The 26,715-nt window shown below is 40.5% G+C and overlaps 1 protein-coding gene across 6 annotated transcripts in view; it reads left to right on the top strand.

Moving 5' to 3' along the window:
• stxbp5a (syntaxin binding protein 5a (tomosyn)) overlaps window positions 1-26,715 on the top strand; it is a 105,777-nt gene that overhangs the window by 64,334 nt on the left and 14,728 nt on the right. For all 6 annotated transcript variants that reach the window (XM_074616495.1, XM_074616494.1, XM_074616492.1 and 3 more), the window contains 12 exons: window positions 541-624; window positions 12,931-13,054; window positions 15,303-15,381; window positions 16,094-16,248; window positions 19,025-19,097; window positions 19,344-19,491; window positions 21,262-21,329; window positions 22,665-22,705; window positions 23,014-23,234; window positions 24,685-24,866; window positions 25,209-25,334; window positions 25,696-25,847. In XM_074616495.1, the coding sequence (XP_074472596.1) occupies window positions 541-624; window positions 12,931-13,054; window positions 15,303-15,381; window positions 16,094-16,248; window positions 19,025-19,097; window positions 19,344-19,491; window positions 21,262-21,329; window positions 22,665-22,705; window positions 23,014-23,234; window positions 24,685-24,866; window positions 25,209-25,334; window positions 25,696-25,847 (1,453 nt within the window). The remainder of the gene's footprint in view (window positions 1-540; window positions 625-12,930; window positions 13,055-15,302; window positions 15,382-16,093; window positions 16,249-19,024; window positions 19,098-19,343; window positions 19,492-21,261; window positions 21,330-22,664; window positions 22,706-23,013; window positions 23,235-24,684; window positions 24,867-25,208; window positions 25,335-25,695; window positions 25,848-26,715) is intronic.

Genomic DNA, 26,715 nt, shown 5'->3' with positions numbered 1-26,715 from the left:
CGTTTTCAGAATTTTTGGCATCGACTTGGTACCGTAGTGACATCCCTACTATACTGGTTAAGCCATTTTTATCATGCACCAATGTGATTTTCTTAGCTTTTTAAACAATATGTGATAAGTAAGGTGACTGGCTGATATATCTCATATTTATTCCACTTTAACTAACACACAACAGTCTGTGTGTATATGATTACAAATAAAACTGTTCTTGAATACACCCCCATTTTCCCAGCACACATGATGTTATGTCCAGGTGTTCTGCCTTAGTTCTGCTTCATATTTGAATTTCTATAAATAAGTCTTAAAAAAAAACACACTTTATGTTCTGAAAAAAGATCTTTAAACATCATGTCTTGTGACCGAGGGTGGGCACGTTTCTTCCTGAGCCACCACCGTCTGCTTACACCCGACTTCCTTTCATGCTGCGCGAGAATGTCAAATGTATTACTCCTTTTTCCGCCCATCATGGGGTCTATTGTATCTCCTCTCTGTCATCTCTCCCACCTATCTCACTGACTGCCTGTCGCTCTTCCTCTCCAGCTTATAATTGGATTTGAGTCTGGGATCGTGGTCTTGTGGGATCTGAAATCAAAGAAGGTCGAAAATCGCTACACTTACGATGAGGTAGGCAAATCTCCCCTATTTCCTTTCTTCTCCAGGAGCTTTCAGTCAATCCTCCCACTTCTGATCCACAAAAACTGGGAATTAAATCACATATTCATGAACTGAACTGTATACAGTTGCGTGTGTGTGTGTGTGTGTGTCAGAGAGTTTATTCCTAGAACAAACCTAGTGTATGAGATAGTTTACTACAGCTGACAAGGCTTGCGAGGTGAGAATATATACTGTATGTACATTGCGTATTCACATATCCAGCACGGATACAAACCTCAGACGATAGTCTCCTCTCTCATCTGCTGATGATGGTACGAAAAGAGAATCCTGACTCAAAATTGGCCAAAAAGTGATATTTGAATAATTACTCTAGAAAAACATATCGGTTCGAATTATTCAAATATCTTTTTTTGTGAGATATGTCCATGACATCGTGTCCTAACTGGCCTCGAGCGTTAAGCTGAACTTTTATCGGATGCCCTGTTTCTATTTATTCCTGACGCCCGCTTTGAAAGCGCCGCAATGGACGAGGAACGGCTGATATGTGAAGTTGAAATGAGGAGTTTTATGTAGACGATACCTCCTCATTTCTCTACAAAAACCTAAATAAGGTGACAGCTGGCTGGAGGGAGATCACCTGAAAGTTTCCCACTTGCTGTTGACTATATTGTATTTCATTTCCAGTAAATATCATAATAAAAAAATGTGTGTTTAAGAAGATAGCAAGAACTACTCACCCATCTTTTAAGTGGTTCCAGTCTGATCTCGAGCAAACAGCTGATTGGGAACATGGATTGTTTACAAGACGCATCGTAACGCTTGCTGTTAAGATACGGTGTCACTCTCTCTGGGTAGATGCTAGAATGTACCCACCAAACGTAGGTATCTCTTGAAAGAAGCGCTGCCTGACAACCTGTCCTAATCTTAACCATTCAAGGTCAACGCCTAACCCTTCACCATCCCGTGAGAGGTTTGCACACAAACTACATTCGGTGGGTACATGCTAGCATCTACCCTCTTTCTACGTTACATTTCATTTTCAATCAATGGAAGTAACGTTGCATGACTTGCTTCATGCTGTACATTCATAGGCAGACAGCCGTGGTAGTGCTGTTGTTTTTCATAATATTAATTTTCCTATACGAATATCTGTTTTGTTTTTTACAATTCAAATATATATTCAAATTTAGAATATTCGTTGACAAGCCCTAGTGCTGACAGGGAAGGAATAGGACTAGCTACATCCTTTTTCATCTCAGCATAGATATAGAAGGGGGCAGGTCAGTCTGCATAGGAAAGAGCAGCTCTAATGTGCAGGTTAATGAAGATGAAGCTGAAGTTTGGCTTGCCAGGGGAAAGTTTTACAGCCAACTCCAACTGGAGGATTTATGCTATCCAGCTATGAGAGGAATGAATACGGATATCAAAGTAATCCCTCAACAAACGTGTTAATTAGAGGTGCATGTAGAAAGATTTAGTTACCTTTGAACAGAACCTGCCAGTCTTTATGCGATGGTAAGCTAGCCAGCTTCTGGCAGTAGCTTCATATTTACCATACAGATGTGAGAATGGTATCAATATTTTACTTTGATATTAGTTGCTTCTCTAGAAAGTATGTATTTATGAAATATCACTTCAGAAAATATAAAAAAAACATTGTCTCTGTGACTAGTGCTACAGTCACAACTAAAGACAATCTCATAAGTAGTTCCATTTACAAAGAGCAGTTTGTGAAATGCATGTTTTAACAATGTCATGATTTATACAGCATCTCCGGAGTGGTGTTGAGAGGCTGCGCTGTGATTGCGCTTGCATATTGCAGTTGTAAAAAAGGGAAACATTTTGTAAAAAGGTCCGCCTTTTTAAAGCAACTGAGTCATGTGGCTTTATTGGCTTCCCCAGAGGCAATAGTGTGTGTCTATAAATAAAAGACGACACGACAATAAAAAAAAGAGACACGGTGTTAGAGCTGCTCAGATCCCCTCTGGACCTGGCATGTGTCACACCTAGACCTTGGTATCTGTTACCAGATTAGATTGTATACAAAATTTCCACCAATGCAGTTGCTATATTTGGATTGTTTTTATGATCTATCATAGAAGTGATTTGTGCTGTTTTTTTTAGAAAATCTTTCTATTTACTCCATGTGTTATACATGACTAAATACATCTATGAATAGGAGATCTCATTCATAAACTTGTCATTGAGGTTTAAGCCGACTGAATGGTTTCAGGCAGACACACAAACAGTCAACATGTACATGGTCATACAGTGGTGTCCGTAGTATTTAGACACAGAGCCAAACCGCCTGTTTAAGATAATGAGATTATTGTAACACTCATGCTGGTGCTCACCTCATTGGCAGCGCTGTGCTGCTGTAAGCGCGCTGAGATAACAAGAGTCACAGAGGACTACATAGGCACAAAAATGAGAGTGGATTTTGTATGTTCAATCTGTACGGTTCTCTCTCTCTATGCCCTGTCTCCCTCGCTCAGATAAGCTAATATCCTCCCGCTGCTCCTAGGGCATTACAGTCTCTAGTATTGCGTCTCCCAAGGGAGCTCATCTCTTCCCTCCAAACCCCTACGGTTACACCTCTCCAGAGACCGAGGGTTGGAGTGGGCGGAGGGCTGCTCCCTCATTTCGCTCACTATGATTTGCACTGGCGAAGAGAAAGAGCCTGCAACACACAACCGCTTTGTCCTCTCTCTCTTGCAAAGTCTCTGGGTTATTCCCCTGGCTGATACATCCAAATGGTTATTAGAGTCAGATATATTTAAAGTTTAATTTGCCCCCAGATCAGCCCTTCAGGGGCATTGAAGACAACCTTGTGCTCTCCTGTGCAGCATCACAAGTGAAATGTGGTTATGATTCGTTGTGACTTTTCTATTATTACCGTTGTGGACAGGGCTGTAACAACCAACGCTAATTAAATGGACTAAAGAGTGAATGCTGTGGAAGATGAACACACCAGGGCTTTGTGAGGGTAAGGGTGGGGGGTATGGACAAAATGAATATGATTTCGATATCCGTGTGTTATGATATTCACTTAAAGGTATACAATGCAGCAATTCTCGCTTACTGTTTTGTGAACACACCATTCAGAGTTGGCTCTTCCTCATGTGAGCTAGAAAGTGAATGAAGAGAGGGAGCGGCGTTAGTGAGAACAAAGCAGTGAATCAGAGAAATACAACATTATTTTCTGATTGTGTCACAGCAGTTACGCTCTAAAGCACAAATAAACACAGCCACACCTTCGCACAACCCTGTGGGAAGGTGCCGCATTGCCAGATTTTTTATGAAGGACGACATAACAGCTCCCCTAAAGTGAAGCCAAAACATCTTGATCGCCCCCTGGTGGCTGGCTGCATTGTATGTCATAAAGCCTGCCTTCTCCATGTTAGCGGATGAGACATGGGCCTAAAACACTAAAAAGTCAAAGTACACGCCAAATACATTTTTCCAAAAGATGGTTTATGTCATTTTATGTAGTTCTAATCACGCTGATGTATGTTCAAGTGTTAATTTTTCTGATAAGTTTGTTTTTCTTTGGTTATTTGATGCTATAAAAAAGGGGTGAGACATAATGATTGACAGCTGTGAGTCTCTCTCGCTGACAAGCTGTGGCCGTGCTCGGCTTGCAATCGGTTCGGGCGGGTGACCTCGATACCACGGCTCCATCGCCCGATCACTACTGCGCAGACTGGAGACGCGTCGTCCATCTATCTCTTTCTCTGATTCACTGCTTTGATCTCATTTTTGCTACTACATATATTGTATGTATGTTGGTAAAGGTATGATGATATGCACCTACTCAGTTTATCCAATGTTATTTGCGAATGTAAGCACTGCTTCTGTTTACACCTGAAAGGGTGGAAAGTGGCAGCGAACATGGCTCCAAAATCTTGAATAGTATTGGGTGCACAGTAGTGACAAGGACAGTAGAAACGCACTGGCACTTACAGATAAAAGGTTTTTTTTTGTTTATAGTGGGCAAAAACCAAACGTGTTTCAGCTAGATGCTCTTGTTGAAACTTTGTTAGTTTTTTGCACACAAAAAAACTAAAAAAGAACCTTTTTCTGTGAGTGAAAGTGCTTTGTTTCTTCTACAACTGAAAGGGCTCTTTAACCTTAATTTGTATGGATGCACTAAGATATTTCTGGTCTCTGCTGATTGGTGGACTCTACTCAGGTGATGTATGGTGTTAATGGTGTGTGACAAATTAATTTTAGAAGGTCTACTGACCCAAATGTAGTCAATTTAATAAACTGAGCACGACCAACAGTGTGCAGTGAGTTATGTGGTGGGTTTAACTGGGAATGATGTCACAGACAGTGAAGCCTGAACTAAATGTCCAACATCAAGATGGTTGCTATGGAAACATGGGTCTAATTTGATGCGAAGATAGTATATATTTGATATTGTGTGGACTAGTTGGCACAGTTGGAACTGTTTGTTGTCATCATGAACGTGTGCAAATCCCTGTATAGCGTCTGCTAATAATACTGTAGGGTAAAAAAAGTTTTTACAGCTATTAAATCCATTGCAAACTCTATTCTCCCTGCTGCGAACTCTTTTCCCTGCTGTGTGCTTTTCATTCAAACACTATTTGCCTAGAAGCTTGCCGCCAAGTATCAAAGTTGTCAACTGAAACGAACAAGGAAGCTTTTCCTCTTCTCCTTTTCAGCAGCAGAGTAAGCCAGCAGGCCATGCAGTGACGGAGTCAGACTTTGGAATAAGCACGTCTTTTTAGAAACAAGTGAAAGGCAGTCTATGGTCTCGGATTTCAAAGGATAGAGATTAATGTCTGAGTAATGTCGGCTCTTGTATTCTTGGTATTTTTCTAATGATTCTTGCACTCACACAACATCAGCAAGCAGGGTGCACATAAGGGAAATAATGAAATGACTCGAATGAAGGCCGCTTTTGTTAGTTATACATGCTGTCAAACTGCAGAAATGTCAGCAAATCGGAACTTAAACCTGGCACCCAGACAGCAGGAGAGTTTCTGGCAGAGTTCAGACCAAAGGCAGAGGCGATACAACTTTTGTTTTTACAAGCTCTCAAAGAGCTGAGAGAGCACATCTTCCGCTATGTGTCTACCAGTGGGTTGTCTATTATTAGCCGTGGATCAGCAGTACAGTATGGGTTTCCAGAGAGCGCTAGCCAGAGAGCATCCGTCACTTTGACCCCCCGCTCCACTATGCTCTGTCTGACTCAACACCTTGGTCTGAGTCCGGCCCTGATGAATGGCTGACATCACAGCTGGATCAGAGTTTCTACTATCCTCCTTCCTCTCCTGTTTGTCTCCTAGTGGCTGTTTCTAGCTCAATGAATGCATAAATGATTCTTTTATTCTTGTCATACCTTTTTAAAAGGCCCATTATTCAAACTCATTAATTTATCCTACAGTCCTCATTTACAAACAGCCCAACTTTCCGCCCCTTTTTCTTCTATCACAACTCAATCTTGTGTATTTATTTTTCTACATTTCTTTCTGTAATGTTTACTGTATTTCCCTTCCTAATGGTTTTAATATTTTTATATCATTTTGACTGTTTCTCCTGTACTTTGCCTTATTGACTACCTTTGCATGTACAAAATATTCTGCCCTTATTTCGAAAAAGACAATATTCCTACTAAGCTGTTTACATGTTGATTGAAAACTAATATTCCCGTTTACATGCAGCCGTGCATACTCAGATTAACGTAACTGGTGACGGCGGATCGTGCAAACACAGCCTTCCTCTCCCGTTCCTTCAACCACCTTCTTGAAAAGGTCGGTCTTGCGAGATTTGCACATATCTAAAAACCTGTTGATATCCGAGTTTTTCATAATGTTTAAAAGTAGTTGTGTTTCTCCTTCCAACCAGAAATGTGGGCTTTTTTTGGGCATGCATCTCTGCAAACTGTCGGCTAGCTAGATTGTGTACAATGCACAGAGCTGGCAGCAAATAGACAAGAAGCCGTGTGTCGCAAACTGCCGTAAAAACCCCAATTGAGACGCATATTCCGAATGCGCTGTATACGTACATGTCCAAAGAATGCTCCTAAAACTTGAATAATATCGGCATATCCCTAATGTCTTTATAAGAAAATGCTCCCTTTGAAATGAGGCCTATTTCAGAGTATCCAAAGGGAATATGCTGTTTACATGACCGGTATCAAATTTGGAATATTGTCATATTCTGAATAATACTTGAATATTAATGAGCATGTAAGTGTCGTCATTGTTCTCAACATTTCTTTCTCTAGCTCTTTTTCTCTTTATCTCTCTGCCAAATCATGGAAAGGGACCAGCAGCTTTTGCCCAAAAGCCCTGTTAACTGTTGTTGTTTACCTCCGGATTGACTTCCATAACCAGAACGTGTTTGTGCAGAAATGCAGCATGCTGTGTCTAAATCTGCGCCAAAACACAAAAAAAAATGTGGGATAAAATGTTTGCCTAGGCGCAAGACACAATTCTCAGAGCTATTATTGAAGGCCAACAATAACACAGTTAAAAGTGCAAACTTATTCCCACAAGCACTAAGCATTAATTACTTCATTTCCAAGCAATACAAAATAGATTTAAGAGCTTTGGCTGTGGAGGAATTTGTTTTATTAACATATTTGAACAGAATTCATGATGTAAACAACCGTGATTGCTGGATGCAGATTTAAAACAAGTTGCTGTAAACACATGAGAAGCACTTTTTTTTAATCTAGTTCCAGATGGGTGAGGTTGTCCATATAGGACAATACATTGCCAGAAAGAAGTTCCTGCGGTATTCTTCTTGATGGACAGCTCAGATGACTCTATGTGATATGTCTGCGTGCGGTAAATCCCTCCCATCTGGTTGTCTGAGAAGATTAAAAACACAAAGCTACAAATTATTAGCAAACTCTATCCGACACAAGTCGAGCTTCATTAACAAGTATTTTCTTTCCCCTTTCCCCCTAAGACCTGTTGAGAACACAGACCGATAACTTTACTATTCATTGCTGATGGGTCATTTGGCAAGTCTGGCGCATTATCCATTAGATGGATTGAATAGATGGTCAGTCTCTGTGGGGCTCTATCTGTCAGGATGTTACTCCTCATCATACTAATGTTACCTCCTTGTTAAGAAAAAGGTGTTTCCCCTCACGCTGCTCTTGCAAGACATTTGTTTATTTCTTTATTTTCCTAATGTGATTCCTAACAAAAATACAGACGTGGAAGGGGTTATTGTGAGATTTTGAACCACGTCAGTCACTCTGTTGATCCAATGCTTTGGCCCACAGTGAAATATCTCAACCATTATTAGAGGGATTTGATTGGATGAAGGATGATGAGGATGAATCTTGACATTTTACCATTTATTATTTTGCCTACGGGACACTAGCACTACTGTATGTGGAACGTTCATAGAGCTTGCTGGTTTCTGGAGTTGCTGGTCTACCGCTGCCTTGATCGGCTAGTTTGTTTGCGTTATTGTGTGACTTTAATTTGTTCGGATTCACCAAAGTTTCACAATTGCACAAACAAACCAGTCAAGGCAGTGGTAGACCAGCGACCCCCTTGTTCTGCGAGGTGAAATAAAAAAAGAATATTCAATGGACTCTGGTGGCTTTGGCGAGAGCATAGATGGATAAATGGCTTAAGTTCCCCGATGGAAAGAGCTGTGTGACAGCAAGATAAAGTTGTTAAAATATTCTAAATATAGCGTACACTTAAATGGATATTGATTTTTTTTAAGATGGGCCTTTTCTTTTAGGTGGATAAAATAAGTTCTGCTGCCGGCCCAGTCCACAGCAGTACATTGCTTTGGTTACGTGCGATAATTCCTGTCTGCTTCTCCAAGCCGTCATCTACTGTAGGTAATACACTGACTATGAATAAGTATCTCATACAACCCCACTTCAAAACACCCAAACTATCCCTTTAGGCATGTTAGGAGGCATTTGCTAATTAGCACTAAACACAAAGTCCAGCTGAGGCTGATGGGAATGTCATTAATTTAGCGGGTACTTAGTCATAAACCAAAGTATGGGACAAATCAATTTTTGATCTGATTATGGTGTTAGATGAAAAGTCAGGGGATCACCAAAGTTATTACAAGTCAGAGCAGCATTGCCATCCCTATCCTTGAAAAATTTTACGTCCAAGTTCATCGCAGGCAAGGGTCCAAAGATCACAAGCAGTTTGTTTCTAATTTAGGCAAATTAAAGCTGTTCATCTAGCACCACCAATATGTCAACACTTTCACTTCTCCAACTCTTTTGACAATACATGTCAAAAAGACCAAAGTCTCTATTGTACTTTGAGAGTACTAATAACATATTCCTTTGCTCTAATCATAACTGATGATGATGCATCATCTTATTTAATATATAAGTCTTAATTGGTAAATAGAAGCTTACAGGGGCTTGTTTCAGGGCTTATATAATAACCTTAACACAAAAACAGAAACAGAGTGGATTTTATGTTCCAAAACAAAAAGGTATTGCTCTATGGAAATCACTGTTGACATGCTTTCCCCCAAATGCTTGTTTTTTTTTTTCGGTTTAAGCCTTTTTTGGTTGAATGTTTTCCTATTTGGGCTGAATTTCCATTGCTGTGTGTACGTGTGTGTGTGTGTGTGTGTGGCACTTGAGGGCTAAGCTGTCTTTGTGTCCCAGTGTGACACAGCGCTGGCAGAAGCGATTCTAATTAGGGCTGTGATAGGCATGTTTTATGGGTACATCTATTTTCCTCCACCAATCTCAATTTGTGTGTTTGTTTTCGTCTCTGCCGTGATTTAGTGTGTGTGTGTGTTTGCATCTATGTGGGAACCCACTAGCTCGTGTGTGTGACTCTAATACATGTTGACTGAATTCTCTCATCCCCCAAAGACCAATCTGAAAACTGACCTAATGTAATAACTCATGAAATTAGTCTTTTTAATTGGTATTGTTTGATATGATGAGGACCATGTGTTCCAATTACTCTACTCATTTTCCAATTAAGCACTGTGCATTGTTCTCTATTGGGGCTGTCGCAGCGAACAATGCACTGATAGATTTACAGAATTCAGTCTCTGAATGGGTGAACAAGGGCTTTTTCCTCACAAAAGAGTGATTTCAGTTCCAGCGTTTTCTTGAATATCTGCAGATCATCTCCTTTATCTGGACTGCATCCCAATTCCGGCTCCAAGATCCACAAGTTCTATATGTCTAATCATACGTACAAGTTTTACAGTATAGGATAACTCATTTCAGTTCCTGAGTGTGGGATGCTAACAATTTTACAGAATCTGATATTTGTTCACACTGCGTTCAGCACACCTGCTGTAACTACATCCACGCCACCTGGCGCTGCACGCCCGCTGAATCACTTCTGGCAACAAATCATTGACAAACTGCATCCCACCTGTCCCTGTCAATCTGCCTAGTGCCTACCAGAACTCACACCTGAGCCATTACTCATTATTGCTCTCATTATTTCCGAGGAAACAATCCTCATGAAATCAGGAAGCTCCATAACTAAAGAAAATACCTGAACAAAAATAAACTTTTAGTCATGTTTCATTTGTGCGTCTTTTGTGGGAGTGAGTGAGTCATTAATGAGATAATGTGAGTAGTGCGGCTATGCAGCATGATGTCACATAACCGTCGCATCAAGCTCACTGTGACCCGGAGTCTTATTGAGGAAACCAGGATAATGAGACCTTTTGAAAATCCTCAAGGCTGTGCATCTAAAAAAAAAACACCCACCTCAGGAAGTTCTCCACAGCATCACTTTATTGGTTTCATGTTTGTGAGTTTGTCGTTTGGTCAAAGAAAGTCTATGTGATGGATTACACACTTTACCAGCAAGCAATAGATGAGCTTCATTACCCCTCAAAACATATAAATATGATACAATTTACTCTGGACAGATGCAATTACATTTGTTATGGTGAGCATATCTCTGACATTGGTTCCCCTCACTGTCTCATTTTGCTATTTTTCTGAAAAACTTTCAGCACGTTCAGTGAGCCCGCCACGCAGCACCATTTATGATTAATGACACACCGAAGGCAAAATTGATATACGCCTAAATAAATAGCAGCTTCAATTGGATGAGATTGACTTAACCTTGACAGCGAGGTAATCATTCATGTCAGATGAGCGATGTGAGACAAGGAGACAAGGAAAACCAGTGGAAAGTTCAAACTTCAACAACAAGGGGAGCTTTAGCTTGAATATTAAAGAGTGGAAAGTGGAAAGAATTTACATAAACATGACCAACAAACACTTTTTTTTTTTTTTCTTTTTTTTTTTTTTTTTAGAAAAGGCTATACCTATTACTAATCATCATGTCAGAGAATATGTCCAATCATTGGGCCTCATGCAGGAAGCGATATAAAAACAAATTGTCTTATTTTTCTTCACATCCACGCTTTGTTCTTATTTTGTTAGTCGCCACTGATTTCTGGGATTCACCGATGTTTTATTATTTTTGCTCTTCTCTTAGGTAAGAGAACATTTTACAAATCGTTGAGAATACTCTTACCATTAAGATAAGAAAAAACATCTTGTTTTCATAATCCACAAATTGTTTGTCCAACACAAGGAAACATACATTTGTAAGTTGAGGAACAAAAAAAACTCCTATCATATAATCAAATTTAGATTATTATATAATTATAAGGATTGGATTATTAAATTAGTGGGCTAAAGAAATACTATTGGTCCATTGATCCCAATTAAGATTATTAAAACCATTGGACGATATTGCATGCGTTTATTTATTTCTGAATGGCTTACATACTGCTCTTTGATGCTTTTTGATTTTCCTGTAACGCCAGTTCTGACGCTCTGGAAAATCACACGTTTTATTTTAAGTTTATTTTACCTCAATTTCACTCCCGGTGAAGTTCTTCTACTTGCAGCCTTTTTTTTGGTGGCATCTCTCCAATTCTTTGGCATGTGCCAGACTATTTGCACATGGCACAACACCTGCCCTTATTTAGTGTTCAAGGGTTGTTACCTATGCTAATAAAAAACAATCAGCCACACGCCTCCAATTTATGATCAAGTGGGATTCATCATTCAGCACATCTGGGTAAGAGCAGATTTGGATGGTTAAGAATGTTTACCGCAACTGGAGTTGACTGATTTTTTTCTCTTAACAGAAAATATAAAATAAGTTTAAGAGAATATTTCTCCCTGAGGTCCATTGTCTCTGAGAGAATATGTCCCCTGACAAAGCACTGGGCCTGTGGAGGGACATATTACTGATGCTGCAGGTGTTCTGGTAAGAACACGCCCCCCGTATGTGCAAAGATTCATGTGACAAGCCTCGTAAAACTGCTTTGGGAAGCTGTTGCGAGCTTTAACGCATATTTTGTGGTGCACGCCGTCGTATTTACTTAATGTCAAAACGTTCGCTGGGTTTAATTATGAGCTATATGAAAAGGGCATCAATAAGCAAGGTTGCCCTTTACTGGCATACTTTGGGCATGATGTGTTTGTGTTTTCAATGATTGCTTGTCAGTAGATAAATCATGGTGAGGCAGGATTACAGCAGCAACAGGACTGTTCTCTCTAACTCTGTCCTGTCCTTCCGTATTCTTCTCTATATCGATTAGCTTGTCACTGTATCAATTTGGTTCTTTATTTTTTCACCTTTTGTTGTGGTTTTAAAGGTCTAATACAAATGTTTTTCCAGTAAGTACTGTAAATATTAGAATTGTGATTACTTTCATTTCCTCTATTAAACTTGCGATTGTTTTTAAACTTCCTTGTTTGCCTCTTAAGTGCACATTACTGACAACGTTTTTTGTGATATTCTCTTTTACCTTCTCTGGTTCTTTGCTCTTTGGGTTAGCCAGACAGACTAACTGAATACTTTCGTCATAAATCCACGGCTCCAAATGACACCATGAATGCACCAGAACTACTGTGTTTCAATTATATTGAATTTTGAAGACCTTTTTTATTTCCATGAGTGAATTTGTGTCTTTATGAAATAGAATTCTTCAAATTATAGCCGTGGTAATAAAACCTTGCTCCTGGTATTCCTGAATGAAATCACCAATCCATTTCCGGCTTTTCTTCGCATTTGTTATATAAAAGCTTGCTCTAATATATGCATCTATGCCACAGGAAATGCTCTGAAGTCAGAGGCCGGAACCTTTTATCTCACTTTCACCATCTGTTCAACAGTATATAATCCAGAGTCATTGACAGCTTAACCCACATATGTACCGTGTACCGTATGGCTGCAACAATGCAACACACTTGTAACGTAAGGGAGACGGCAGCACATGATGCTTCGTCTCGCTGAACCGCTGACCCCCCTCCGCTTCTTGCATGTTGTTTCCTAGGCGATCCACTCAGTTGCCTGGCATCACGAGGGCAAGCAGTTCATTTGCAGTCACTCAGATGGAACTCTGACCATATGGAACATCAGAGGCCAGGGCAAGCCCATACAGACAATCACCCCACACGGTAAGGATGGAGACGCAGAAACAAACACACACTCACACAGAGGCTGTGTCTGTAATCACTCCCTAACTCACTCATTTACTACTCCTTATATTACAGATACTCGGCAGAGCGTAACCATAGTGCACTGCTGTATATACTGTAGTAAACAGGGTGTTCCAGACACAGCCAGATGCATGATGGTCTTACCGTATAATATTCGGTTGGACCTCCCATTTCAATATACTCAACAGTTTTGGTTGTGAATAGATGACATATTATGAGGATCTAATCTTCACTAAGTCCTAACTTTAATTTTACACTTAACTATATATGGTTAGGTAATTAATTAACCCCACACTTGATCTTGTTTTTCCTAACATTAAAGAGGATCTGTTATGCTTTTGTGCTTTTTCCCTTTCCTTGAGTGTGTTATATAGTTTTTTTGTGCATGTAAAAGGTCTGCAAAGAACTATATATATATATATACATATGAAACATGATTGCAGTCTAACAGTTGTAAGGCAAAACTTCCTTTTTCAAAAATTAGAAATGAAAGTAAAACATGTGGTTTTAATACTGTATATCCCAAGCTGAAAAATATGCTTTTATCCTAGAAACATTTAAAGTATTTCACCTCACCAACAGAATTATTTGTAATTTATGTACTGCTAACTTCATAAATGTTTACAGCTCTCTTTTATCTCGTAAAAAAACCAAAACGCTGTTTGCAGTGTTTCAATTTCTTGCATCCGTCTTTTAATGTGTATTTTTCATCTATTGTGAAGCACATTTTACGGTACCTTATTGTATGACGTTCTATACAAACAAGGTTTTATTCTTATTTTTATATCATTATTATCATATTCTGAGATAAACTGAGACAGAGATAAAGAGACTCATCTAAATCAGTGGTTTCCAACCTACTGTAGGGGTCAGACCTCTCTGAAGGGGTTCCTAGATAAATTGAAGGGTTTGCGAGATGATTACAAAAATTAGGAAATAGAAAAAAAAATATTAGTATTTTATTTGCTTTCTTTGTAAAATGATGAATAATTTTACTTCTTCAGGCCTCTGAAATTCAAATGAAACAAAGTCACCCTGCATTTGAACCACTCACAACATAGAGACGTGCAGGATTGCAAATAAATCGAGTTGACTCTTCTTAGCTTATACAAATAGACTTGTGGACGTCAAACTTTCTGTAAGGTGGGCCATATGAAGATAGATGCATCCACCTCTGTCAGTCACATGGCCCACTCTATACTCATGGAAACCACATGCCTTCCTCATCGTTTCCCCATTTCAGTCAGAGGATTATTGTCAGTTCAATTATGTCCTGCCTCTGTTTGCTTTACTTTGTGTCTGCACGTGCATACATTAGTGCCGGTGCTCTGTTTATTCCCTGCAGAAGTCTGCTCTTTTGAAGATGCATTTTAATCCATACTCCTCTGTCTCCCCACACACCTCCTCACCCCACAGAGCCCTCTGACAACTCACCCAGATGAAGGGCTTGGCAGGACTAGACAGAGAGTGTGTCAGTGCAACAAATGGACAGAGAGAGTCAGAAAGAGGAACAAAGAAAGGAATTAAATGAAAGGGGGGGGAAAAAACAAACTTCTAACCAGTTTCTCAAGCTGGTTTTGTATGTAGGGGATTGCAGAAAGGATTTCACCACACAGGCTTTTTAATTAGTTGTTTCTCCCACTGCTGCATACATAATTAGTTTGGTATTTAATGGACAATTATGCAAATTCCTTTGACGGATTTTAAGTAAGGCTTATAAGTCCTCCTTTAATTGTCTTTTTATATATCTGTTATTTAGATGTAGTTATTAAAAGCAGTTCTTTATTATACCGACCTGCCTTGTATAGCTTGCCTCAGGGGCTCACTTCAGTAGTAGTTCAGATATATTCAGCTGCTTGTTGTGCATTCTGACTTGCATACCTCGGCACACATGTGATGGATGTGCAAATTCACACGGACCTCCCTTGAGGTTCGAATAGATGGATTCTGTAAATCATCCGTGATTGCCACACCTTCTTCTCTGCATGTCCCCAGCCCCTGCGTTTGTCTTTATCCTCTCTGATGAATAGCCCTTTGTTATTGTCTGGCCACTGTTCACAGTTGCAATTTAAGTGCGGCTCAGTCTGAACAGCTTCTAGGTAGAGAGAAGAAAAAAAAAAATGAGATGACAGGAGAACCGAGAAGAGAGGAGGTGAAGAGAGATGAACTGGCAAACTAAAGTAACTTCTGTTTGTTCTATTTTTAGGAAAACAGCCCAAGGACGGGAAGAAGCCAGAGCCTTGTAAACCCATTCTCAAAGTGGAGTACAAAACCACTAGAATTGGGTAAGCTCCCCCCCCCCCCCCCCCCTCTCTCTCTGTTACTTACACAAATGCGTACATGTTTGGGCATTAATATGCTTAATTATACAACACAGTTATGGCGCATCAAGGTTATTGACAGGGGTTAAAAGCTGCTGCCAAGGCAATGTGAGTAACACATGTGCATGTGTGTCAGACTAGGAGCTATCTACAACTAATACGTAGTCTTATATCCATCTTCTGATATAAAAAATTTGATATTTGACTTAACTTGATATTTGAACATTTGACTTATGCCTATGTGTTGTTTAATTGTGCCTATGAGTTGCGTGTATTGATTATGTTGGTATTTCTTTTATGTGTGATTTTAGCTTCCTGCTCTGATCTGTACAGCACTTTGGTCAGCGTTGAATGTTTTTTTAATGTGCTTTATAAATAAATTTGTTTGATTGAAAATAATGAAGAAAACACAACTCTTAAATTGTCCATTTTTTAAGTTCACTTGTAGTCAGATAACTTTGACAGGTGAAACCACTAGTTTAACTGGTCACATAGCCCATAGACCATATCTACAGTGTATTGGAGCTGTATACGACTATGATTTATGATATGCAATTTTAATGGACATCTGTAGTCGATGAAAAACGAAAAGTATTTTCTGTTGTTGCAGTTTAACCGTTATATATAAAAAGCTAGTAAAATGTTTATACCTTGTTTGTGTGTGTGTGTGTTCCAGAGAGCCCTTCATAATCCTGTCTGGTGGTCTGTCCTACGACACGGTGGGCCGGCGGCCATGCTTGACGGTAATGCACGGGAAGAGTACCGCCGTGCTGGAGATGGACTATCCTATAGTAGACTTCCTCACACTCTGTGAGACACCGTACGCTAACGGTAAGTTTATGTTCATACGGTGCGTGCATGTCTGAGCATTATATTTGTATGGGAGTTGTCCTCTTTAAGGCCAGAGATATACTGGCTTTTAACTACAGGTGTGCGTGAGGCTGCCTCACGTATCCTGCGACGGCTGGAGAGTTGGTTAAACGCGTGGTTAAAAAAGCAAATATTTTCATCCTATCCTCCTTTCGTCAGCACATTAGAATCACACACTTAACACCTTTCAATTTTTTTAATTATGTTGGATTGCTTGCCCCTGTGTTAGTGTGTTTCGGTAATAAATGGTAAATTTCCCAGGGGGAAGGATCTTATTCCAGTTTCATTATCTGACACACGCAACATTACATTTTCATTTCATCTCTTTGTACACAATAGCTTTCCATCTAAATCAAATTATTATCTTTTTTCCTGTATCGTGGAGTCAACAAGTGGAGCTGAATGGTATGGTATCCTGTATGTATGTAACCTCTGGTGCAGCGTTATCAGGCACATATACAGCAACAGGAAGGATTAGTGGGTTATGTAATAATAGTGACTTCTCACTGGCAACCTGATGTCACCACCCGCTGATTTCATCTGGTAATGGACATCACTGGGTCTTTGGGATTACACAGTACGTGACTGGCTGATGATGTGTACTCGTGCACGCTTAAACCAGCGTTAGCGTGTAGAGGAGGTGGATAATCCATGATGATCTGGCTGCAGATGATGCAACGTGCACATCGATGTTTTCTGAATGGGACAGCAAATAGCAGACAGGCAGAGTATCGTAGCGCACTAAATAGCAGAGAGGTAGAGTATGTGGACAAAGACAAAGATTCAGAGGTGATGTTCAACTCAAAACAAAATACAGTGCAAATCATTCTTAGTAAATTAGATTGGATCTTAAGCTTGGAGATTCACTATTGACCTTCCCACTTGTTTTTTCTGAAGCTTTGACACTTTTCCATAGGGATGTCACAAGTTTTTTTAGTTGAATTTAGTTGTCAATACCAATACCAATGAAATTCCACGATGCTCGATACCCAATGCGATACCACGGTAAAAAACAAAATCATTTATTATAAGAAAAATATTTTTTTGTTTTGATGATTGCCTTGTTTTCAATCGGTTTGTGTCTTTAGGTAAATCAGCAGTGAAAGTGGCCATAATTACAGTTGTCATTCAGACACAGAGGTACTGCACAGTGATCTAAAGTTGCATAACGAGTCACAACAAGAGAATGCAAATCGCCATGGAAGTAAAATGAGAAGGACAGCGAGAGATGTAGTGACAACAGCTGTCAAAGTGTTTCAACCTTGGTGTACTCTGACAGCCCGAGGCCTGCTGCTCTAAACAAAAGCTTGTTCTCTAAACACCAGTTTGCATGCACGCACACTCCTTATCTTTAATTTACATATCTGAACGGTCTCTGGATGGTGTGTGTGATGCTATTTCTAAATCAAACATCCAAAAGGAAAGAGGAAGTGTAGCTACTGTCTAATGTCTGCCATAAAGGCATGCTTTTATTTTTGTTACTGCAATGGACCCAGACAAAGATTTAGGGCAGCAGGCGCTTTAAAGAGGACCTATTCTGCTTATTTTCAGGTTCACACTTGAGACTTTAGGTTTCTACTAGAACATGTTTACAAAATGTAATGCACAAAAAACGCTTTACGATTCTCATACCGGCTGTGCTGCAGCACCACTTTCCACCCTCTGTCTGAAACGCTCTGTTTGAGCTCCTGCCCCTCCAAAAACGCCCAGTCTGCTCTGATTGGTCAGCTGGCCAACTCTGTTGTGATTGATCAACCAAACCAAACTCTTCGGACTCCGCTCCAGTTCCACTCTAACTATCTTTGTTTGAGGGCGTGCCAAACTAGCCGCAAGGCAGGTAGTATGCAAATTTGTTACTTGGTGACATCACCACATTACCGAAGAAAAGGCGGGACTTCAAGCAAGGCCTTTCAGGCAGTTCAGGAGCAGTGTTTCTGTGGGGGAGAGTAACTCTCTTTGGCGTGGATTTTGGACTGGGTAACTTTGCAGATATTTAACATGCACTAAACTATATAACGCACTAAAGGAAAGGGAAAAAGCATAATAGGTTCTCTTTAAGGTTAGAAAGGTAGTTCTTTCTCTTTCCATACATTTTGTCAAGGTGCCCTGTAGAAAAGGATTTAACCCCTTGCTACTCCAGTTGAGGTGTAAATCTGAGAAAGTAAGGAATTCTTTGCATCATGTCATTAAGTATTAATGAGCATGTTTGTATTCGCAATTTTTCTTTTAGATCTGAGCTTTTTATTTATTTATTTTATTGCTGGATATGCGTACATGTCCTATTTTTTTTTTTTGTATTTATGACTTTTATAATGCTTTCAGACTGACTACACTCACTTATTTAGCAGCAGGGTCATATGTACTGGTTCCAGTGTCGTGCCTTATAAGTTATTTATATACCAGTGCTTTCATTTTATCAATTCATTGAATACAAAGGTATAAAATCTACTATCGGGGAGAAACATCTAAAGGATGAATATGAAATTCTACTCCCAAATCAGACTGATACAAATATTTAACCAGAGCGATATCCCCCACAGACATAAATCACACAGATTAATGAATTTGAAGCGTTAAGCGCTCCTGCCCTCACATCTTCAGGGCACAGATATGATAATAACATTTGCCATATAAAGTCTGAGGAATTCTTCCCCTGTGGTTTTGCATATTTCAGGGGAGCTCTCTCTCAGGGAAAAACGGTGTGATGAATGACTTGTCTCGCTGTTTCTCTGCGCAGATTTTCAGGAACCTTACGCTGTGGTGGTCCTTCTAGAAAAGGATTTAGTGGTGATCGACCTTGCACAAAATGGGTGAGTCTGGCTCTTTATTAAATAACTCTTCATCATCTTTTGTTTCTTAAATGTGGGCTAAAATGTCACAGTTGGCCTATTAGTGGTCGTTATCTTTTTTATATATTGCCTCTACGTGATATGACTTACTTTCATAAATCTTATTCTTTAGCGCGCACGCAGTACTGAATGAGATTAATGCACTGATTCTTGGCAGACAGACTAATTGAATTAAGAGTGACTTTGTCTGTGCCCTCTTGCCAACAGTTACCCCATATTCGAGAACCCCTATCCTCTGACTATCCACGAGTCTCCTGTGACCTGCTGCGAGTACTTTGCCGACTGCCCTGTGGACCTCATACCTGCACTTTACTCTGTCGGCTCGCGGCAGAAACGACAGGGCTACAGCAAAAAGGTAATATGTTAAAGAGAACATAACGTTTTCCTATACAGTATATCAGTGGTAAATGTCAGGCTTTGGATTGAGACCCTCAGAATTAAAGAGGGAGGGCTTCTTCCAGGTACAATTTTGCACGGGAAGGTAAAAAAGTACTTCTGTCTATCTATACAATATGGTATAAATATACAGTATGTGTATATGTACACACACCATCATTCTAGCCTACCTTTTTTATTTGATGTTTTTTATTATTATTTTTTATAATTAATTGTATTTATTTATTAATTTATTTATTTTTCTTGCTTTTTGTGTGATTTATTTATTTTTTTTAATCCTTAAGCTTTTCCTAGTTTTTATTTCTGTTATTATTTTCTACATTTCTATATTTTTTTCTAATTTACTATCATTTTTTTTTTTACTTTTTCTATAAATTATATGAACCTTGTGGGAATGACATAAGTATGAACGACATCATATGAAAGCAAATGTAAATTTATGTTAATTCCTGCACTCCTGCAATAAAGTGTATTATTTATAAAAAATAGTTTAGCATATACTTGAAAGACTAAATACAGTCCCATGAGCCTCAGCTGTGTTTAGAGCTAATTAGCAAATGTTAGCATGACCCTTGTAAATAGTACCTGCTAAACATCGGCATGTTTGCATTGTCACTGTGAGCATGATAGCATGCTGGTGTACTGTTGTGCCCTAGATACAGCCGCTAACGTGGCAGTAGACTTTTAGTCTTGTTCCTGTAATTACATAGATACTCTACAAAATCTGCTAACTGCTCCTTGTCATCATTGTTTTGCAACCATTTCTTAAACAGAAGCAGACAAGTTTTACTTTTGAACTAAAATAAATCACCACCACTCCATCATGAAATAACGTTTTGAACACACCTCCCATCACAGATTAATGATGTATAACGGAGTAATAGTATCCCGAGGGGGGAATTTTCCTTCGTGTCATTGTGGATAGCAGCGTCGTAAAAGAGCTAAATGCCTAAATTGGAAATGTAAATGTTCCACACTACACCCTCTAACCATCTTGCCGTACAAGAACAACAAGGTTACTGAATAAAGGACACATTAATACACACATGCATATTTTTCGCTGCACAAGTTAATTTGTATTAGTGGTGCTAAAGTATATTTCTCATTGTTTCCGTGGAGCTAAACGGACTATCTAAAAGTGTCACATTACCTAACGATCATCCTCTCTCTCTGTACACCTCCTCTCTCGTCTCATTCTCGTCTCTTATCCCTGTATCCTTTAAGACAGACCCCCTGCTCTTTCAGCCATTATGTATGCCTATGTTCTTTTTTCCCGTCGCCTTGTTCTAGCTTTCTGTCGGAAATGTCAGCATGTACTGACCCAAACTGGCTGCCTAGCTGCTGCCTTTTTCCCTTTTTTTTCTTTCGTTAAGCAAAGGCCTGGCTGAGCCGCGGGAGGGCATTTCTCACATAAAGATCACCGTGAGTCATCCCGGTGACCTTTGTATGTGTCAACGTGTTCAAAGCCGAACCCCCCGCCGAAACGCACACACGCTCTCAGATGGAGACACACACTCATTGACGTGCATAATGTATAATTGCAAGACACGCTGAGAGACGTACACAAAGGATCCCTGCCTCTTTCCCCCCCCCCATGCACACTCACACAGGTGCAGTTCTACCATGTCATCTACTTCTAAAAATCAATGTTTCTATTGAAGCGCTGTTTATTGACATAGCTGTGGTCTCTAATGTACTGTGTGTGTGTGTGTGTCTGCTGTCTATCCAGGAATGGCCTATTAGTGGTGGAAACTGGGGTCAAGGCACACAGAGCTACCCAGAGATCATCATCACTGGGTAAGACAATACTGATTTCATTAGCATTATCATTATCGTCTCGCTGCAACTCAATTACTTTCACCTCTTCCTGCACTGTCAGGTCTCCGAGTATTTACTGTAGGTCTTTATATATTCCAATCATGTTCACTTTCGCTCCATTTTAATGTTTATTATCCCGCTCTCAGCTGTCGACAAGGGGAGAAGGGGCGTTTTTTTAACAGAACACACGCACTGAAGTAGTGACATTGAGGTATAGGTTTGGCAGTCGGAGGCATTCGCTTCCCTCTCTCCTCACCCCCTACATGCTGTATTACTATTCTGTACAGGCTTCTCTCTCTCTTTCTGAGCCTGCAAAACATTTTCCTCCCCAATCCACTCAGCTCAACTGGCAACAAAACAATGAGGGAAAAAAACGGCAACCAAAAACACACGTTTTTTTGTCCTTTTTTTGTGACACCAAATGGAGAAGCCGTCATGCTGAACAACCTGCTATTGAGTGTAATCCTGTGTACAGTCGTTTCATTTTTAGGCAATTAGCAATGTGGACATTGTTGGATGTTCTGTTACTCACACAATTTACAACACATGGACGAGAATATGTGGACATCTGAGCATTGCACCCATACAGTATGTGGTTGGAAGCTGGCTGCAGGGATTTGCTCCCATTCAGCCACCAGAGCTTTAGTGGGCGTTGTGCAGGCCGGTCAAATTCTTTTACACCAAAACAGAGAAACCATTTCTTCAAGGTTCTTTATTTGTCATTTATTTATTCTGGCAAAACAGTCATTGGCAATGAAAATCTTTGGTCTCCGGTTTCTCCAACAATGTTTATTATTAAATATATATATATATAAAAGGGGAAATCACACAAGTAAATGTAATAGTAAAATGATAATCCCAGCAGAGCCGCACTTTTCTGCTGCCTGGTGTGAACTCGGTGTAAGGAAGGGCTGCCAAACCCAGTCAAATTTGGAGATGATTTTCTGATTTTCTCTATCTTCATTAAAGGAAGTACGTCAGCTGCCCATCTTGGTTAAACAACCTTGACTAAAGTCATGAAAATCATTAATTAAATCCATCTAAAAAAGGAGATCTATGGTTGTGTTAAATGATTAATCAGGGACCAAACTAAATATTTTAGCTCATTAATATTTTGTTTATTTTGATTTACTACCTCGACATCAGCCTTCAATTGATATTCTAGAGATGCTTTAATGCTGCAAATCTTACATACTGATTTATTTTGCTCAGACTAGAATTCAACATCAGGAGTAGAAGACAACAGGACATGAAATTAAAATGAATCTCTCCTGTTCCTTTGCTTTTATCTTTTCTCTTCCCTTCGTCTCTCAGGCACGCTGATGGAACTGTGAAGTTCTGGGATGCCTCTGCAAGTGAGTTCTCTTAACGGCTTTGTTTATGCTTCATGAAATTATAATTATCATGTATTGTTATGTGTCGAGCTCAGGGGAAGGAAAACACTTTTAAAAATTAATATGGAAATGTATTTTTAATAAACATTTCTAAATTTGAGCACCAGTCAATATAAACAAAATAAACATTGTTTAACTCTAAGAATAATTCATAATTTCAAGTTCAAAGCACCACTTTGCCTCTGATTTCACATTATTTAGTCAGATTCAATATGTCTGACTTCTCTGGATTGCAACTGATCCTCTTTGTTTTGTCCCTTTTTTCCTAGTAATGCTCCAGGTGCTCTATAAGCTCAAAACAGCCAAGGTGTTTGACAGGAACCGGTCCAAGGAGGACAAGGGAAGCACCGAGGCGTCAGACGAAGACCCGTTCGCCATCCAGACCATGGCCTGGTGCCCTGAGAGCCGGATGCTGTGTGTGGCCGGGGTATCAGCCAACCTTATCATCTACCGCTTCAGCAAGCTGGAAGTAACTACTGAGGTGGTGCAGGTGGGTAAAAGCTTATAATCTGGCTGCTTAGTTTTCAATACAATTATAGAAATCACCTCTATTTCCACTTCTCTTCTCTTTTAGTGTAAAACTCTTACAAGCATGGAAATAAAAGGGACATAATGTTGCTTTTATTTGTTATTTTTTGCCCTCAGCGCTCACTTTCTCTGCTGTTTTAAGATGTTGAGACATATACACAAACACACACGCGCTCAGATATCTGCCTAGTCAAAGGCAGTATGGTTGCCATGCCAACAGACGGAGCAGTGAACAAGCAAACCTAGACTGTCATCATAATCTGCCTCGAAAGCGACGTAAGTGCTCATGGCGGTGCGATGGGAGTCATGTTTAATGACATACTGTAAAGAGAAATGCTGTTTAATCCGTGCGAGCGTGCTCCTATATTACAAGAGAGAGTGCGGGCCTACTGTATATGCTTAGTTTCTGCTTTTTCGCCGGAGCAGTGGAGTGTTAAATTGGTAACCAGCAAAAGCTACTTTATTTATTTATAATTTTGGCAACACTTTCCGTGCGAAGCGGACACTGCTGTGGTGTTGCCGCTCGAGACTCGCTCTAGACAGAGATCACTTGTCAATCAAGGCGCGTGGGAGAAGTGCTGTGATGTGTTTTTCCTCGCGCAGGTCTGTAAATGAATTTTAATGTTTTTAAGCCGGTGCCCTTAATGTGTTCAGCACAGTTTGTCCTCAACTCTCCGATTGTTTTGTTCTTCCAAACAAACAGCGAAATCAGCCACCTTCCTGTTGGAAGCTGTTTCTGTGGATGACTGCCAGCGAGCGCTGATGCATGTGTCAGAGAGATTTCAGGCACTTTTTTCCTACGCTCGAAAGCGTGTGACTGAGGTGTGGATCGGGACTGGATATGCAGTTGCTGTAATTAGGAGAACAGCCTCCCGTCCCCACAAGGTCAAACACCTCTATGACCTCGCAGAAATGAAGGTAGAGGAGGACAGAGGCAGGCGGGGAGTGAGAATCCGAAGAGGGGAGCCGATCACTCTTCACTCCCACATGTCAGGGGGGCTAATGAGACTGACAGAATGCAGAAGAGACGAGCTTATGATCACTGTAAGTGTGTGTGTGTGACTGTGCGAAGGCGGAGGTTGCAGAGAAGTAGCCTGAAAGAGGACTTTAGAAGGAATGGAATATTTCAGTATTGGAGGACCTCTTTGACTCTCAATCTGCCTACACACACACACACACACACACACACACACACACACACACACACACACACACACACACACACACACACGTCAAACAAATCTCTATTATCAAAGTGACTCTGAGGATGTCCCTCACGGTCACATGACTTTTCCCATCCACAGAGGAATTCATGAATTGTTGTTTACAAGAGTTTTGTGTCTTTTTAAATCTTAAATCTTCTAACATCTTTGCTTTTGTGTGTGTGTGTGTGTGTGTGTTGTCTTCTACAGTTATTAGAGGTGCGAATGCAGTACGAGCTGAACGACATAGAGTCTCCAGACGGCGTGGGCGGAGGGGGAGAGCAGACACCGGCGCTCCCCACCCCCGGTGCCTCCCCTCAGACGAGCGGCCCACCTTCACACCCCTCCACCAGCAGCAACAACTCCGACGGAGGCAACATGCCCTGCCTCAAGTATGAAACACACACACACACATACACACGTACCGATTACATAAACCCTCATAAGCACCAGGAGCACTTGCACACATTCTCACACACACTCATACACACATAAGAGTCTTGCCTTTTGCCTCGAGCACTCTTGCACAGACTTAGTCAGCGCCTGAAGCATTCTCAGCCGCGGCCTCCCCATCATCCCCTCGCGGCCACTCATGACAGACCCTCGACACACAGCGGCTTCAGAGCGGCAGCTGCACCACTTGTCATTCTCTTTATGAAACCTGTTTTTTTTTTTTTTTCTGTAATAATGTCTCTCTCCCTTTCATTTTCTGGCACCTCTCTGTTTCTCTCCAGACTGCGCAGCACTCCTCTGAAGCAGTCTGCAGGTTACCAGGTAGATCTGGTGGTCCAGTTAGTGTGGGTGAGCGGAGAGCCTCCGCAGCAGATCACAAGTCTGGCGCTCAATTCCTCCTACGGCCTGTGAGTACACAAACAGGAACATCGCAGTCGAGACTAAAACCAAGTTATTATCCTTATCAAGCTGCATCATCTGAAGTTAAAAACTAAAATCTATAAATACCATCGCATAAAGGCAAAATATGCAAAGTGGACATGCATACAATTTTGCAGTTCTAGCAGCATCCGCTCACGGCTACAGCGACAGCCAGGCCTGTCAACACGATTTATGACTGCCAGGAACATTTGGAGATTCCAGCTGTTTTTTGTTCTCTGACTACAGTGTTTTTAAATCTAAAACCTAAATGAAATCTCTCCTTTTCTCTCCGCCCTTTCATCTTTCTTTCTCCCCTCCTACATGCTTCTTCCACTTCCTCCCTGACAGCGTGGTGTTTGGCAACAGTAACGGTCTGGCGGTGGTGGACTACGTCCAGAAGACGGTGGTGCTCAACTTGGGGACGGTCGAGCTTTACGGCTCCAACGACCCCTACCAGAGGCAGCCCCGCTCGCCAAGAAAGACACGACAGCCCTCTGGAGGTAATTAGGGAAAGGGATAAGAAGGAGAAGAGTAAGGATAAAAGTCTTTCTGACCGCACGCAGCAGTCAAAGTTTTTTTGCTTTCTTGCCGTTAAAGTTCAGCCACGAGTCATAACTTCTCCTCAGCTGACTAATCATACATCCAAGTAACCAAACTTTGCACTCAACAACCAAAGTTGTTAAGTCACATGTAAACACACACACACACACATAACTAAGGATCAAATGGCTCTTGAATTTATTATGTTTGTAATAGCAAAATGCTTGCTCACAATGAATTAAAATAAATCCTGTATAATATGTCAAGTACTGCACAGGTGAAGCCAGAGAACATAGGGGAGGCCATTTCATATCATATTTTAACGTTTGTCTGCGCTTATCGTGTTATTGCCTGCTGTTTAATGTCCAGCTACTGAAGGCACTGCTCATCTGTTTTTTCAGGTCCACTAGCTCAAATAGTTTAGGTTTGAATTAGAAATCCCATACATGATTATTTATTTCCCCCCCTTCTGCCATTATGCTAAAATCGTGTCTCAGCATCTGACCACGCTGAGCTGAACCATAATCTGCAGATCCTGCTCCTGTCTCAAAGGCAAATGAAACAATCAAGGAACATTGCAAAAAAAAAATCATAGAACATAAAATACCACTTGTCAACTTCTGTGAGACCAGCAACCATATTATAAGCGCCAGTGTGAATACAGCCCAGCGTAGGTACAGTAGACGAACACACGGCAGGTTTGGGGATATTTGGCAAAATAACTCCTGGAATGCACTGAGAAGCAAAATCACATTTGGTATTCAAGGTTTATTATCAGTAAAAGTCTGGGTTAGAATTATATGGCAATTATATAGCACATTTCATTAC

This window comes from Sebastes fasciatus, chromosome 18, assembly GCF_043250625.1.
Source record: "Sebastes fasciatus isolate fSebFas1 chromosome 18, fSebFas1.pri, whole genome shotgun sequence".
Lineage (NCBI taxonomy): Eukaryota > Metazoa > Chordata > Actinopteri > Perciformes > Sebastidae > Sebastes > Sebastes fasciatus.
The sequence above is the reverse complement of the archived record's forward strand: the minus strand, read 5'-3'. Positions and strand labels throughout refer to the sequence as shown.